Below are 18,101 nucleotides of genomic sequence, written 5' to 3' on the forward strand. Positions count from 1 at the left end.
CATCATTAACAGTGACTCAGTTGGTCTCATATATGCTGAAAGACTCTGATGAATCAATCTGTGGTAAATTGAATCATACTCATTCGAAGTCTAAGATCTGAAAACAGACAAATAGCACAAAAAGAGAAGCAGTAGTCAAGGCATACAAAGAGGCATTTGTTAGAACAATTCAGCTTCCAAAAATCATAATACAAGTTGGCAGTTCTCTCCAGTTCACTCAAACCACCTTAACACTCACAGCTGCTTGTGGGGCGTACATAGCCTTTAAATAAATATTTTATCCACCTTTTACTTGATAAAACACATGCCCTACAGCAACTTTCACAGGTGGTGGTTCTCTCCCATTACTCCTCAACTCTGCCTCGCTGTTGAACAGCTTACAAATCACACAGCAACTCCTGACTTCCTCCTCAATTTTAATTTGTGAGGCAAACAACTTTGGTTATGTTGAGTTACACTTCTCTGTCCTGTGACAGCTGTAAAATCTGCTTCCACCTTTTCACCCCTACACTTGAGCCACCCACACAGACAGATGTGATGCTTAAGAAAAAGCCTGACACTAGATGGTAAAACTGTTGCCAGAGCAACAAAAAACACTAATGTTTTACAGAAAGGTTTATGTAAAAACCTTTTTCTATATTAGATGATTTTTGAGCCAGTATCTATAAATACAAATTACTTGGGGGATAAAATCCTTAAGTATTTTACTGAATGCATGGAACCAAAATGCGGAGCAAGGTAACACACTGTATTGTGTTTGTGGTTATAAACTGCAGTTTCTGAGGCTGCTCTACTTCAGTTAAAGATGCACCTTACCCACCGGTAAAGTGAAAATGCTTCACCGGGGCCATACTGACAACCAACATGTGGGCAGTTACTGACATTTTCCATGTCTTGAGTTAGTGTTGGGTTAAAGAAAATCTAAATTTAAAATGGCACTATTTTGGGTGCAGCCTTGTAAACATCTTACAAGTCTGACTCACATGTTAAATGCAGAAATGAACTCATATTTATGAGACTGGTCGTGCAGCCGTCTCCCTCCAACTCAGACTTACTACATTTCCACTTTCACTGTGTTTTTAATAAAGTGGTAAACTCAGTGTCTTACATTAGGACAAACACGGTCTCTCCACTGCACTGTCTACACAATGTTTTGATTTTATATCGTTTACTAGAGTGGCTTTTTGTCAGTCTGTTTATCTTAATTGGCAGTCAGGACCTGGCAAATGTACCAAAGTATGAAAATATACATACTTTAAAACAATAAACCACTGCCTGTAGGATGAAGAGGCAATAAAACGTGTCCCTGCGTGCTAGAATAACAGTGAAACCTGGCTGTAAAATTCCCTCAGGACAGCAGACATGGCTTGAGCCTTCGGGCAACAATGCAGCAGTCGCTTCCTGTGAAGGCTTCCTGCTCTAAGGTCCGCTTTCCAGCACACGGTCACCGTGTTCCACCCTGTGAAACTGAACAGGTCACCCACAACACACTGAGTCACCCATTATTCCTTAGTGCATCCAGCAGAAGGACAAGGGGAGAACAAAATCATGTTTCAGGATTTCATACAGATGAAAGTCTGAAACACAACATCCTCCTCTCTGCTCTTATAATTGCTTCCTTTATGTTTTCCCACTTGACAGGAGCTTGCCAACAAATACTAAGTGTGATGATGGCGATCATAAACATTGTTTTCCTTCATTTGTTTCCTTTTTTTTTTTAAAAGGAATACATAAAACGCTAAATGGATTAGGTGTTTTAAACACACCCAGCTGCCAGACTCAAGCTTACAGGGAAACTCTACTGAAAGCAAGCTGAGACAAGTAGCTCCTTTCCATGTGCTGCTTTCTGCACATCTGTAAATAAGGAGGCGACAGAAGGCCTACAGTTCAGACTGGTTCATCAGCATGCCCTCCATAGTTACCTTAACAACTTAGTCCCAAAGGAACACATAAGGAATGCGCGTAAATGAGGTTTAGGGCTGATTATCTCACTGCTACGTCACTGTGCTGATGTGACTACGGTGCAGCTCAGGGGTCTTATCACTGGAAGGAATTAAAGTGGGAGAAACCAGTTAAAAAAAAAGGGGGTCGGCCAATGGGCTCTGAATATGCTCCTATATACATTTCTGAATATTTTGTCCCAAAATTTACGTGTGCCAAATTGCGCAATATGAAACCTCTCAGTCCACAACAGGAGCAACTGGCAGCACTGTAAAAGATATCGCAGAGCTCATATTTTTACACGGGTAGTCGCTAAAGCCTCATTGTCGTTACACTAGCTACATATTTTAATATTTCATGAGAATCCGCCATGGAGAACTAGCTGACCACGGGCGACTTTGGAAAAAAGATACAAATAAACTTTAGCAAACAAGCTATCAAAACGCTAAAACAAGACTCCTGGTGTTAAACATTTACGCACGGTATTTTGTTACATAATAAGTGTACTGACTAAAGCTACATGGCCGACTGACGCTATAGGCCACTCACCTGGGCTCCAGGTAAAGCACCACTTCCGCCCCACGCAGGCGACTGCTGGGAGAAAATAACCTGGGGAAGTTTGAAGAGCTACTTATGTCAAACTCAAATAAAAAGCCACTCACCCCAGAAACAACAACACTCCAAAGTGCGGCAGTATCCTTCAGTGTTGTTAAATCCAGGAGTTGCAGTGTTCTGGTTGAGTTTCGGGGGGAGGAAGCCTCAGGAGTCTCTGGTTACTTAATGGAGAAAGGCTGGAAACTAAAACGCCAACCAGAAAACTACGTGTCGTCTTTACGCCGCTGAAACTTCACTTCCACAGGCTTTGGTGGGATTTCTTATCTCGTAAAAATCCACTTCGGACACAGCAGCCGACTGGCTCCGCTTGCTGTGTACTCCGGTTTTTAGAGGCGTCCGGTTTTACTGCAGTTCACTGACGCGCGGCGGTAGTGAGCAGTGCGCGCTCCGGCGACCTCAGCACCTGAAATACTGGATCAGGGATGTTTTCAAAGCGGAGATGTCAAACCCCGCCTCTTCAACACTGTATTTACCGCAGTCTGCCATGCTACTGTACAACACTACCACAGCCACCACACACACTCCAACATTTCGATGATGTTGCTTTATGGTGCAGGGGTGTGCAGTGTATAGCCCACTACAGTGCAACTGCTACTGCAAAACCTCATCACAGCATACTTAAAATTAGGTTTGGAAGTGGAAAGTGAATCAGTTAAAATGCATTTATATATTAGTAATACATTGTTCTGCCAACATGTCTCAATAAACCCAATAAATAAATACATAAAAAAAATAAAGACATGAATGCATTTTCTAATGGAGCATTGCAGTAATGGTGGACAATGATTAAACTTCCAGTTTAGGGGTGGTAAACATTGACTTGGACTACCTCAAGAAGGTGGTGACAATTTTACCACTGATCATTATGAGCTACTGCCAGAGGAAGAAAGTAAATGTAAATCAGAAGAGTACCGAGTGCAGCCCTATGATGTTTAAGGTCATGCTTTTCACAGTATGATTTGTTATAATAATCATAATACTTCTTATGATTATTATTGTTATTATGATTCATTTTATTTTATTATTATTATTTTTAAATAGCTTGAAATGCCTCCAAAGTAGTTTATATTGTATCAGATATAATTATAGAGCCATAAACTAAATAGTTTCAGCACCACCCATTTATGTACAAAACTATAATCCTAATCATAAATGAGAAATATGGCCCACTTTGTGTGAGCGTGTACATGCGTGAGCACTCTAAAACAGTTAAGTCCAAACCAGTTAATTTACAACGTGTACCTCATCTAAACCCACAGTTTCACCCCTCTGTCTTCAAAACCTTTAAATTAAGTGTAAATCCATCATTAGATAAACTTCTAATCAAGGGTACCCAGGTCGTTTGTCCAACAGGGTTTCGGTTTCTTCATTAATTAGGATAAGGAAGCTATGTGCAGTGATGGACTGTGCACTACAGGGTCACAGTGTGTCCGTGTGACCCAGCCCAGTGAAGAAGGGCCCATTAAGGAGATGATGCCATTCCTCAGCAGACATATAATGCTTCCTCTTAAAATATAAACAAATTAGGGTGATGTGAGATTTAATGATCTCACTTTATAACTCGATGTACACACTTAAATGATGGGAAATGAAACACCCAACAAAGTTTTAGGCGCGGTATCGGGTTGATATTTAAATTTTTTATCTATATCTCCTGAGCCACAGCCACCCTATTAAGACTTTTGCTGTTGTTGTTTGTTGGTTTTCAAAATGCCTTGGACTGGATTAACAGATCTGTTATCAGTGTGACACTCTGAGCTCACACAGAGAAGATGCACATTATAATACTGGACTTTAACAAGTTGCACAAACGTAAACTTTTTTTTTTTCTGACCTTGCTGGACAACTTGTGATCCAGCTGCTGTGTCTGACAAGATGTGCCCTGTCAGAACTGCTGCTACACCCTGAGCCAGAAGTCTAAAAATGACTGTATCATTGCACTGACACATTGTTGCCTGGCTGGGATGCACTCTGGGTGACTTCTCCAGAATAGTGACTCATTGGTTTTTGGATATGGTTTATTCATTTTTGCCCTTTGATGCATCTGCTTGTCCATAACCTGCTTGTACTGGCAGCTTAAGTATTTCAGTCAGATTCTCTTTGATACCTTGGCTAATGTTAAGATCTTGTTCTTCTTGATCTCACATCTAACAGCTCAGCAAAACATTGGTCCTGCACAGAGTTGATTCTGTTGTGAAGGGCATTGTAATTTAAAATGAATTAGCCAGACCGTGCCAGCTCACACATAATAAATGTCCCACTGAGAGCTGGAGCCATCGCCTTGACCTCTCAGCTCGAGAAAGCCCCGGTGAAGAGTAAAGGATTTGCTGAAACAACGAATAACACAGCTGAGATGACAACCCTGTGTCGTCTCTTTGCCTGTTTGCACTTTCACCAGCAACAACACTATCAGCTTTGAGGAGTATACATACTATATGGTGACATCTTTTTCTTTCACCGCCTCCACATAACCAACAGGTTACCAGTGCCTCTTCTGATAGACTGATTCATTATTGATGATGACTGGGTCACTGGGCAGCTAAACTCCTTACCCCAAATGTGCTGTGCCATTTGAAGTGGGCATATTTTTAGTACTGTTGTCTGGCTTTTCAATCCATACTTATTGTGCTCAGTAGCCTAGAGACACACAGAAAAAGTGGGGGCAACAATTCCAGAAACATTTATTTTAAAAGTTTTCACTGTGCTACTTTTCACACTAAGACAGTGCATAACAAACAACAAAATGGTGACATTTAGAAGAAATGAACTGATTCATCACAGTGAATCATTTCCAGTTGTTCTGAGAGGACAGTGGGCAAACAGTGCACGTAAATATCAATCTGAATGAGTAAAACTGCAGCTTATTCTACTGCGCGTCTCATCTGCTGTAGTGCAAATGAAAAATGTAAGTGTCTAATTAAAATGTAAACTTAATCTGCTCCTGTCTCAGCCTGGGTAATAAATGCCCTAGTTTGTGTGCATGCTTGTATATGCATGCACGCCCAAACATGGACATGTGTGCTATCATGGGAAATGCAAATAATTCAAATGGAACAGTTTGTACTAATGAAGTAATATGAGGACACAAGTTCTCCTGACCACGCAACACAAATAAATATGGGATATTTAATTCAAACTACGTTATGCTAAGAGTTTGAACTGAGCTCATCAATCAAAGTTAAATGAAAATGCCTTTTTTTTCACTTTGTGCAAAAACTGCACAAAGTGTTGTGTTGCTATTGAATTACCACTAATGAGGAACCGCACAGAAGTGACTGCGCTGTTGTTGAGATTAGACACTGTACAGTATATTATTCACTGGAATGGTATGTGTGTGCACTCGTGATGACTTAGCTTTATCACAAACAGAACCTGATGTCCCAGCTTGTGGCATGGTTCATAATATGCCCTGGGAGCAAGTAAGAGATTCTGTTCATCCAAGAGGAAGGAACATTTATTTGACTTTTTAGTCATTTGTATTTATTTACTTTCTGAGCAGGACTGTGAACATTTTACTGGAAAAAAGTGGATGACTTCAGCATTTGGTTTTTGGCAATTGACCACGCTGTATTAATTCTGGAGTGCGGCCAGAGGGATGACTGTGATAGATTTCACTGCTGTGTTTGCCGTATCCACAGTAGCTGCCTCGCACAGGAAGAGCATGCTATTGCCTCAGTACTGTCTGTTAGCCAAAGTAACACCCTTCACTGAATAAGATAAGACACATTAATTATTGTTTTCCTTGGCAACATCATCAAAATCAGACCCTACCTCCACATTAAGAACATTTAAAGCCACTTTCTGAGCTTTCCCAGCTACATTACATAAGAAAAGGGTGTACTGCTTTCCACCCGAAGGTCTCTGCTACAGTTTGTTTACTAATTGGTTGTGTTAGCAGTTGTGTGTTAATAATTCCTCACTGACTACTAACCAAAGTTAGGAGGCTGACATACACTGACCAGTGAAGAACAAGCTCCCTGAGGTAAAAGTCAGAGGCTGGATTACTGTGGGAGAGAGCACAGCTGTAATTGGTCTCCAGAGCTTTTGCAAGTCAACAGGAACACAATCTTGAATGCTCATTTGTCCAAACAGGCTAATTACAAGCATAGATGTGTGCATCCTTCTGTAAAGTGGCTTCTAACCTAGTGAATGTTTGCTTACTTAACCTCACTGCACTCATTGAATATGTATTCATCTACAATCCATTTATTTATACTAAAGGATAATAGATTTATTCTGGTGTTCGCATTTGAGCCCATCCAATTAAATAATGCATGCACACACAGAAAAATAAGTATACTCATCATTCAGCGTGCACGTACAGTACTCAGACATCCACATCACCCTACTCATGCGTTACAGGTTGAAAGATTTCTCCAGGCGAACCATGATTCAAGCCACTGCATCATTTCACCTCATTTCATTAGCGGAATGTGAGTCCCGTCGCCCTTCACATCACCTCACTGGCAACCCAGCGCCACCCTATTGACCCCTTGGATGCTTTATATTTTTAGATATCCCTATAAGAATGATCACCTGCTGCACACATCCGCCGCACTAAGCCATCATGTCCTCAGATGAGAAAGACGAAGTAAAATGTTGGCAAACTGTAGAATAGCTGTGCTTTACAGCTATTTGATTTTATGTCAAGGGCACTTTTATACAATATTTCAAGGAGCATAAACTCCACCTATCTGACTGTGAACTCCTCAAAACCGTGTCTGTCTGCTAAAACCTTTGACAGAACCATATGTCTCCCTCTCAGCACAGTTCAGTGCTGTTGCAATTTTTAGTTCACATCACATTTGTTGTCTCACTTGACCCTTGCATACTTATAGAAATCCTTCTGGGATATTGGCAGCTCATGTGGCTCAAGCTTTTAGCAGTTGTCTGTGTCAAGAGCAAGCTGCACATTCAGTGCTGTGTGTGCAGATGGAAACCTGAGGGACCTGAGCTTTACAACTTGACAGTGAAAGCAACAGCAGCAGAGTTCATTGTTAATTGCTGATAAAGATACTGAAGACCAGCTGCTCAGTTACGGGCTGAGCTCAGTTTCAGAGTTTAAAACAAAAGATGAAGTTTAGTTGAGTTTGACATCATTCCTTGCACCTTAAACACAAAATGATCCTGTCTTTATCAGCGTTCTTACGTAACAAGCAGTCACTCCAGTCTTATCTTCTATCAGGTGCTTGTGTGCTGTTTCTCCCTCTTCAAATGCACTTTCTAAAAGCAGTGCACAATATTCGAGCTCATGGAAACTCCAACATTCTATCCTGACACTGCACCTGATGGTCTTATCCACAAAGATTTAGGACTACACACGGGTGGGTTTAATCTCTTTCTCAAGGTCACTAGTTGGCTGCTGCAACTTCAACCGTTCAGCTCAGAGACAGAGTCTCAAACCAACAAGGCACTAGATTGTCCAGGCCTCACAGCCTATATTCCTGTGTTCTGTGCCTACTCTGCCACCTCATGCCAAGGCAAACATGCCTGAGGGGAAACTGGCTGCAGTTGGAGACTAATAATTGAATTGTCTGGCTCCCCAGCCCTCACCCAGTGATGTCCCTGACAATAATATTTCCATTGCTGCATTTTGATAATGGCTACAATCAAAGTTCAGAGAGAGTTCATGCCCGCCTTTGATGAACCCTGCTCAGTATTTATTTCGGATGCCGGGTTATCTGCAGAATCAGGTGGAATCCTTGGTGCTTGGTGATCATTCTTGCCTCTCCAAAAGTTCAATTTATATATAACTATGAATGTTTCTTTAGATTTTCTCCTGATGAGGTTTGACTTCCTGAAGATTTTACTATTTTCATCCACAGCGGCCATCAGCAACTACCGGGGCAGATGAGACAGTATAACAGTGTTATAAGTAGAGTACACACCATTTTTGTATTACTCACATAAGCAATTAGCATAGACGGCAAGCATGCTAGCTTGATTGTAAGAGCTACTTTAGTTAAATGGGATAATGCATACAGTATTTATCTACGCTACTGTAAATCCATGAATATACTTACATGTACGACATCCACATACGACATGTTTTTTTTTAACTTTTAATTGCAAAATCAGCAAAGTCTGTTTGCTTAAGCCTGTTACATCAGAGATAAATTCTTGAGTGCCGCACTAATAAACAAAGACAGATGAGGAGTGGCCACAGCTGATCAAGCAACTCCTCCTCCTCCTCCAAGCACACGTCTTTGACTGGGCATAACCAAAAGGGCGAGACACACATCAGTCAACCCGCTCATGTCAGTGAAGCAGTGTAACCTTGAGATGTGTTACAGCGGCTCATGTGTATCTATGGCCTCTCACAAACACAGTTTGATAAGTGATGGGTTTGCATCACACACAGCACACAGGTGCAGCATCATTCACTTAAATGAGCCTTCAGTACAGCTGCTACCACCAGATTTGCATCTGTGACCAAAAAGAGAAGCATCTAGAAAATGTGTATTATTTCTATGAACAATATGTTGCAAAAAAGACCTTCAAGCATAAAAGTAAAACACTGAAAATATGCATACGAATATACAACAAACTGCATTTATTCCAGTAGTTTATTTGCCTATTGTACATTAATTTATCCTTAGTCTATTTTTTAGAGTAGTGCAATAGCTAACATCATTGGAAAACCAAGGGATGCTGCATACATAGTAACTTCAACTAGCAACGCCTAAAAGGAGGCGTTATCTCACCCTGACTGTTCACACTGAAAAGTTAGCCCTCCCACTGTAACCTCAGTTGCCACAACTCAGTAGACAGCATTTCTGTATGACTTCACTGTGTGTTCAAAGGTCTTCTGACTCAGGGATTAGTGCAGGTTCAAGGGAAACTGTAGCGAGGGGGGCCGGACCATCCCCCGACACCCACCCCCGAGCAGATCTGTTGAAGGAGGGTCGATTTACTGTCATCTCCCTCTGGAGTTCAGGGAAGTCGAGGAGGGGCTCCACATGGACAGGCTTGATGGGGGCTGATCTGGGGGCCTTACTGAAGCCACCGAAAGGGGTTGCCACCCTGGAGGTGATGGAGTGACAGTGTTAACAGTAGTCACTGGCAATCAGCCAGGGACTGCAGTGACATTTGAAGAGATGTAACTAATTAAAGCTAAGCCAAGACTTTGACCAGGGGACATATTCAAAGGTATAGCTGCTTAGAACGAGAAGCATAGTACGCAATACTTGATCTGATCATTCAACTCTTAGATACATTCTGCTATAGTTGGTGTGATAGTAGCTTAAGATGCCTAACACAGGCAAACTTTAGACTTGCTCTATAAAACTGACATTACTGAGTCAGTTGTCTAACTTTGAGTCTCCTCTGCTTGTGATGTTGTTACACAGTGTTCCAGCAACTAATTCCTACTTGTGGTCACACTGTTTAGCAAAAGTTACATGGTCTTGCTTTAAATAACAAATATACATGTTCATACAAATTTTTTAAAGTTGGCACTTTAGAGCCGACGGTATTTATTAGATTGTCCTCCCATAAAAAAAACAACCTCAGAGGTCATTCGTGCAAGCAGCTTATTACAACCCAGAGTTACCTTTCATTGTTAAGTGGAGTGAAACGGTGGCGTGAGACGTCATCACTCCCTTCAGCCGATACTCCAAAATGTCTGTATACCAGTTACAAAGCCCTCTAGTGGCTGATAAGTTAAGCAGCATACGTCCTGCCTCATATGGTTCAACAGAACAGGCAAACGACCTAGGTGTAAGGTCGTTCAGGTTAGAGGACTTTTACTGATGACTTGCTGTGTGGTTGCTACCTGTTGAAACACTTGTACCCCGGCAGGTCTGGTCGGGGCTCTGGCTCAGGCATGCCAGTGATGAGAGTGTCAGCTAAGGCTGGGTCAGTGATGATGGCCTGCATCCAGGGTGAGTGGTAGGACTTTGGCACGGCCGTACTGTTGAACTTCTCTGGAGGGATGTCTTTCAAAGGGCCTCCATACCCTGTGGGAGGCAAACAACACAGCTTTTCCATTTTGATTTTAATTTTTTATATTTATGTTTCAATGCTCCTATTGTTTTCCAAAACAATTCTGCCATCCTAAGTAAAGAAGTTGAGTTTGAGAGTGAAATTTAAGCAGCAGAAAGTAAACATGCTGTCCACAGAAAGCTGATCCCTGCGCTGGTCATGCCTACAGTTAAGAGTGAGTGCATCCAGTGGTTTTAGTGTTAACGTTAATACTAGTTTAGGCTGGGGTTAGAATAAAGTTTGGCGTTAGATTTCGTTGTAAGGAGCAAGGGAATGCATTATGTCTGAGTGTCCTTTCAACTGTAGAAAGACAAATGTATGTGTCTGTTACAAATGGTGAAACTGATGAAAGAGGAGAAAGAATTCAATAGTCAAATTTCAAAAGGAAAAGTAGAAAACAATGAAAAGAGAAACTACCAGACTCCTTAATACGAGTGCCAGTGCTCAACACTTCAATACTCTCCAGTGTTTCTTCTTTAGCCCTTTATTCCTCGCCACAGCTCACAGCTCTGTGTCTCCGTGTGTGTAGGCGCATGCCTGTGTGTACTGTAAGTCTCCCTGCATTGTGTATGTGTGTTGATGGGAAAGGCCTATCCAAAACACTACCCTTCAAACCCAGTGCTTCACTCAGGGGGGGCTTGCAAGCTGAGGCATTACATAACATCATGTCATGTCCTAACTTCTCACAATGAACAATCCCCCTTCCTGAGTTTATGTTTTGCTGTGAGTAGGAAGCAGGAGAGACCAAACAGACCTGTGGGGAAGTTTACAGATTTGGGAGGAATCTAGTTCAAAGCATTCTGTCAAACTTTTTCTGAGGCCATGGAATGTTGTTCTTGTGGTTGGGCATTTGACTGAGTTGATATTTTGGGGGAAAATAGCACAAAACTGCTCAGACACACTATGCTTCCTGGTAAATTAACCTTCCTTTGTCATATTTCCCACCAACTATTGGCTCATGTAAGTGCTATCTGCATTTCCAGTAGCCTGGTAAAAATCTTACTACCACTACAGGGACATGGAACATGCACCCCTAGATGGATGACTCCGCTATTTTAAGAGCTCTTACCATTTGATACCTGTTGCTCTTTGGCCTGATTTCTCCTACAGCTGGAGTGCCTTCATTCAGACACTGAAGGGTGGTGCTCCTGAAATAACACCCCACCCCTGTATAGACATGCTCATCCCTAAATCGGTTTTGTGTCAAATGGACAGAACTGAGGCATGAGGGAGTATGGGAGTGCAAATCTGATGGCATCGCTGGCACGGGAAGCAAACAGGAAACACTTCCCACTGGTAGCAAACTCAGATAGTCAAAGCTGATTGTAAAGTGGAGGGGTAAAGATGTGGAGACATGAGACGAGAGTGGGATGAAGATAGTCAGAGAAATAAAAAAGAAGGAGAATAAAAGCCAGTAATCATGCTCTGCCTGAGGCCAAACTAGAAGTAAAGGTTCTCCTACATGATGAAGGCCTGCGTGAGCACAAGCAATGAAAAACATTTGGGTCCTTATCAAAATAGCTTCGTGGAGAGCACATCCACACCCACTACGCATCAGGAACAATGCAATGTTTCAAAAAACTGCACAACCATAGGAGAAGTAACGTCACCTTATCATCAGCTTGTTTAGCTACAGTATATCACTGCTGCAATGCTCTTAGGTCCTTGAACTGTGTCCCAGCACATTCTGTCACCAGTGTTACCTACCTGGGGCGATACTGTCTGGATTTGGCACCGCCCTTGTTCCTGGTGTGTCCGATGGCACTTTAGGTGGCTGGTCAACACCCAAGTTGGTCTCGCCCATGTGGCTGTCAATGGCATTCGCATCCTCCATTTGAGAAACCACTGTGCTCTACAAGAAAGAACAAAGTGTGAGATTATCTTAAATCCAATAATGTGTCTGTTAAAACTAAAAGTTCATTCTTGACATTGTGAACAGTAGTCTGCAAAATAGTTTCATCTCAAGGACCAGAGCTTAGGATCAGTTCTACAAATGGCTAATGTTAACATCTACATTTCCCTGACAAGTGGGCAACTCATTCTGCTGAGGAAGATTGTGTAATATGACTGAAAGCTCCAGTCCATTTCTCCTTAACATAAGAAACATTGTTTTCTGGACTGGGATGAAATGCACTGCAGCCCAAGCATCCAGCTTCCATCCCTCTGAAAGAGATTTATGATGATTTACTCCAGGACTTCCTCAGGAAATGTTGACAACTTGAAACAAAATCCCTCTGTTGCCCCAAGCGGTAAACAAACCAGAGATATGTGAGTCCTTCTCACTTCAAAGAACAGAGGAAGAACTTCCCTGGAGCGTAATAATTATTTTATCTATGGACGTCAAGAGGGCAATGAGAAGTACACAAGGCCACCACACAACTAAATGAAAGGGGGCAAAACTAGGGCTGCTAATTAATTTGGTACAGGAAAGAGAAACTTCATTAATTTGATTTCATTTCACTGAGTACTTTGGTGCATAAATTGCTTTATGTATAACCAGGTCATGCTAAGATAAGTACTGCTGACCTGGCACACTGCCTATCCTTACACAAAGGGACATTAATAAAGCTACTTATGACCAGCTGGAAGACTTTCACTCTTACTGTTCTGTGCCAATTCATGCGAGTATAAACACTTCAAGTGCTTAATCTTCCCCACATATATGTTGTGAGGATGCAAAGCATTGTGCGAATGTTTGTCATGGAGGAAAAAGATGTGGTGTGAATGGATAACGTGAAGAAAGAGCTCTGGCACTGTGATCCATTTACAATGACCCCCTTTATCAAAGTGTGTTTTACTGTTGCCTGTATCCACATCAAGCTACTGTCTATTTAAAAATAATGTGGCATTTTAGGAAATAAAAATATTCACTTTTCTAGCTGACAATTAGATGAGAAGACTGACACTAAACTCAAGTCAGGCGATAGTGAGCTAATCTTAGCATAAGGACTGGAAACAAGGAAACAGCTAGACTAGACTACACCAACAGCCTCCAGTCCTTAAACTAAGCTAAGCTAACCATATCCCTCCTTCTCATCCAAATAAGTGATGGAATAAATTGATAAATGGGTACTGTCTGCAGGGCATGTGTACTTTTGTATGTGTTCCTTCAAATGCAATGACTACATCAGTTTCTGCTTACACTGAGCTGCTTGTTGTTTTCATTCTGGATGCTCTCAAAAGTGTACTTTTCAGAGCGCCTCTGGCGCATTTTGAAGAGACGGGAGCCCCGGTTTGAGGTAAAAGACAGCTCCTCCAGCATGATGTCCTTAGGAACGCTTATTTTCTTCCCAAGATCCATCCCCATATCTGGACACAAGAAGACAAACAAAAGACTGAAGAGCTTGCAAGTACTGACTACATATCGGTCAGTTAACACCTTGGCAGTGGTCAAAAAGGCTCATCAGAGACTCCACTTCTTGAGAGTCCTCAAGAGGAATAACATGGTGGAGAGGTTGCTGATTTCTTTCTACCGAGTAGCTACTATATCTCTGTATGGTGTGCAAGCTGCTCGGGAGCAGGCAAAAAAGCCCTGCAGAGGGTGGTGGAAACAGCAGAGAAAATCATTGGATGCCCATTGCCATCACTGGAGGACATTGCCAAGACTCATCTCTCCCAGCTCACCACTTGTTTGATCTGTTGCCCTCTGGCAAGCACTACAGGTCAATGAAAACACGCACATCCCGATTCAGAGACAGTTTCTTTCCCACGACCTTCTGAGCTCTGAACACCAAGATGCGTTTCTTTCCCACAACCTTCTGAGCTCTGAACACCAAGATGAAGACTCATCTCTCCCAGCTCACCACTTGTTTGATCTGTTGCCCTCTGGCAAGCACTACAGGTCAATGAAAACACGCACATCCCGATTCAGAGACAGTTTCTTTCCCACGACCTTCTGAGCTCTGAACACCAAGATGCACTAACGTGTCAATGCTGCTGTGCTGCCCTTAGTTAGGGCACAAATTTCATTGATTGCATTGCTTACGATGACAATAAAGGAGTTGAGTTGATATTGTTACAGTGATTGGGTCTCTAACAAGGCAATTTTCATTTCTATTTTGCATACCTATTAAACCTCACTGAAAAATATATATTCACACTACAGCAAAAAAAAGCCCTCTACATGTATTGCTGACTTTGTATTCCTGCCAATACGGTGAAAGATGTCATGGGCCTATATCAGAGTGTGAGACATAATTTGCCAGAATATCTGTCAGTGGCCCTCAGACACACTATGCCAGAGAGCCACACAGTTGTCCTCGCCCTGAAATAGCACATTCAAAGCACAACGACAAAGGGATTTGTTACTTTGCCCCTTAAAACTTTGCCCCCATGCTTATTTATAGTCAGGGTTACAGGAGGGATGAATGGCAACTGCTGCACTGGCCAGCAGCAGGCTCATACCTTCTATAAAGGGAATGTGGCAGTGTCCAGAATATGTGTGTGTTTTGCTAGAGTGAGCTGATGTTCACAGTTAAACTTTAATGGCTGCGAATTACTTTTAAATTAAGTTATGGTGTTAAATCCATGTCTATGTTGGTATGTGTGATAAAAGGTGAAGGTTGAGGGGTGAAAGGAGCTGGATGTGAGGAAAAGGGGAGAACGTGAGATGGAAACAGAAATAAAAAAAAGATGCAACATGTGGAAGAGAAAAACAGAGGCCCTCTACCTTCTGGGCCTTGAATCTCCCTGCAGATTGCTGCCGCCTGCAGTTTCCTCTCCCTCGTTGTCATGGTAGAAAACTGTGACATAGCTGTCTCTGAGGAGTCAGGGTGAAGCAAAAAGACACAAGAGACGGCCCACATCAATACAACCTGTTCAAACATTCAACAGGACACAAAGGAAAGACAACATGGCTGCATGCTTGCCATCTACTGGCCAGCATCAAGCACGCACACCATGCACAAAGAAGCAGACAAAATTTATTGGGGGACTGAAAAGGGCAAAGTTAGCAGATCCCTTTAAATAACCTTGAGCCTTTAAACGCCAAGCACATGCTCTTCAGACATAGCAAGCAGCTGTGTCAGGATGTGAGAATCAATATGTTTGAAATTGCCCAAGTGGGCTGAAAGAACACGGGTAGAGAATGTGGTGCAGTCACAGCAAACACGTGACACGGTGGATGAGATAGCACAGCGGAAAGTTCACACCAAGGTGTGAGAAAACACAAATGTTTCATTCTAATCAAACACTTTTCTCAATGTTTCTGAATGGAACAAAGAAGTTTTTCATAACAAGTGTCAAAGTCTACATGCCATGCAAATCACTTCATCTTTCAGATCTTTAGTTCAAAATCTTGTTTTAGTTTTATATGATTTTGTTGAAGCATATTTAGCCAAATTAAAAACATTAAATGTGTTGGGATTGGTGTGTGCCTACAGCATATGTGCAGTTTATTTTGACTTACATCCCACATAAAATCTTCAAGCAGTAAAACCAAAATGATTTATTGAAAATATCAATCATGTAAGAAAATTCTGAAAATAAATATAACTAACACAAGACAAGCTGTGTGACTGACAGCAAAATGTGGAGGAACAACTGGAGGTGGTAGTGAGATTCATGCTGGATTTAAAGTGTCAGTGTTACATTAGACGTGGACAGCACACCTGGTGAGAGGCCCGAGTGGAGGCTTACCTGTCCTGAAGGACTCTCAGGTGGCAGCTGAAGTCGTGCCCGTCTCTTCAAGGTTAGAAGGCAAGAGGGTCGGATTGGGTAGTGCGACCCGTGTGGGTGCTCGCACTCCACGACACCGCTGCTTGTTCGGGGGGGGGGGGGGGGGGGGGGGGGGGGCGGCCCAACCGACTGAGTGACTCAGTGAGCGGGTGGGTGTCAGTTTGTGTGTTGTCATTGGTATTTAGTTCACAAGTGAAGAGGCGACTAAATTTAGATCACTGCCACGCCTGCTCTCTTGTCCACCAGCTCTCTGTCTACTAGTGTTATTAGCTCAGGATCAGTGATTCCCCAACAGGGTGACTTGTACTTAGGTGTATGTTACTGTGGAAAAAATGGTTGAAATAGAATTTACTATTGGATTAAACATACAGTATGTATCCACACTGAGGCAACTGTAAGGCCTTACTAATGACTTGAAAAACACTATCATGTTTCATTTGAAAATCTATCATGTGATATTCTGTAGGAGGGACCAAGGCCTCATAGGGTGCACTCACCTCAAAAGCCAATCTGTATGTTTCAAATGACCGTTCTAAGTTTAATTGACTTCTTTATATTTCTGTACTTGGTTAAAAATAAAAAGGAAACTAAAAGGAGTGAGGTTCAGTGTGCAGCACCCAGCTGGGCAGGAGGGCGGAAAGGCAGCAAGTTCATTGGTGCACGGGAATGCCAGGAAAACTATGCCTTCATATTTTCAAGTTGTGGGTTCCAGTTATGCACTTTACGATGCACTGCTCATGTTCACACACTCTTTTAATAGTATTTGAGTCCCACAGTGTTTTTCAGCTCTAAATCGGCAGAGAAACAATTTGTTTATCATCTCTCTCTGTGCCCTCCTTATCTCTCCTTCTCTAATGGTTCGGCCACTATAGGAACCCAGTGTTATGTAACTGGTGGTCACCATGGAAACAAGTCCCCACCACTCCAGTCTGCTGGATACAAAGTGAGTAGCTATTCAAAACAACACATCATACAAAAAAAAAAAAAAATCGCATGGGATGGTACAGCAAGCAACAAATGGCCCAGAGTGAACTATTTCAAGCTTGGAACAGACAGTGAAGAGTACAAACACAAAGAGTTCTGTGTCTCTGTATTTATTTTGCTGTATGCGAATCCATATCTGAAGTAGTTTGAAACAGACACTGATTATTGTTTGAATGGAAGCAATATAGTGTAATTATCACAGATACACTAAAGCATGTCAGGGTGTATATTAGACTGTAGGCTACACTGTGGAAACACCTAACTAGTGTTCACTACCTGCAAAAGCCCAGACCAAACAGGAGCCCTTTACATAGTGCAAGCAATTTTTCTACTGCCATCAAACCTATACTGGAACAACCTTTGTTTTATTCATTATAAGACTTCATCTGCATTTCTTGATTTAAATTTCACTCCCACCAAAACCCACCGCTGTACTGCTTCATACTGCATCTCTTTTGTCATACACAGAGAGCAGAGTCAGAACATTTCATTTGCTCTTCGAGGCGCCTACGGAAAACAGTGTTGGAAAACTAAAAAAATCTCTCTCTAATTAAAATGCACCAAGTAAATAAGTGAATTCATCGCACTTATTAGTGCTTACATAACATGTCCGCCCACAGTGCGCTGAGTTACAGCACTAACCTTTCCCAAAGTTTTAAGATGCACTTCTAAAACATCACTAATTACATTCTGACAGTGAAAGGATTCCCTAATCTGGAATCACCATGAATGTGCCTGTTCTCAAGTGTTGTGGGCTGAAAATCAAACAAAACCAGTAAAGAAAAGCGCACAATCACTGCAAGAGCCAGTGTGCTAAATACATACACTCACAGCAGAAACTTAGAAGATCAACACAACTCAAGAAATAATCTCCACTTGACGCTCTCTATAGATGGGTCCCT

At 42.0% G+C, this 18,101-nt stretch overlaps 2 protein-coding genes across 3 annotated transcripts in view; both read right to left on the reverse strand.

Annotated features, from left to right (window-relative positions):
* Nucleotides 1–2,963, reverse strand: part of usp53a (ubiquitin specific peptidase 53a) — a 26,062-nt gene extending 23,099 nt beyond the window's left edge. Inside the window, exon 1 of the mRNA XM_020611445.1 lies at nt 2,604–2,963. The gene's annotated coding sequence lies outside the window, so the exon portion shown is untranslated. The remainder of the gene's footprint in view (nt 1–2,603) is intronic.
* A 5,695-nt stretch (nt 2,964–8,658) lies between these two features.
* Nucleotides 8,659–16,305, reverse strand: myoz2a (myozenin 2a). 2 transcript variants are annotated; one of them, XM_020611435.1, is made up of 6 exons: nt 16,177–16,305; nt 15,209–15,298; nt 13,682–13,848; nt 12,247–12,391; nt 10,331–10,514; nt 8,659–9,579 (listed from the first exon to the last, which is right to left on the reverse strand). In XM_020611435.1, exons 2-6 carry the CDS (start codon nt 15,288–15,290, stop codon nt 9,354–9,356), a joined length of 804 nt encoding a protein of 267 aa, XP_020467091.1. In that variant the 5' UTR covers nt 15,291–15,298; nt 16,177–16,305; the 3' UTR covers nt 8,659–9,353. The 2 variants fall into 2 exon arrangements, with proteins under 2 accessions (XP_020467091.1, XP_020467090.1); XM_020611434.1 differs by having other exon boundaries at nt 15,209–16,305.
* Between the last annotated feature and the right edge of the window lie 1,796 nt (nt 16,306–18,101).

This window comes from Monopterus albus, unplaced genomic scaffold, assembly GCF_001952655.1.
Source record: "Monopterus albus unplaced genomic scaffold, M_albus_1.0 scaffold113.1, whole genome shotgun sequence".
NCBI classification, from domain to species: domain Eukaryota; kingdom Metazoa; phylum Chordata; class Actinopteri; order Synbranchiformes; family Synbranchidae; genus Monopterus; species Monopterus albus.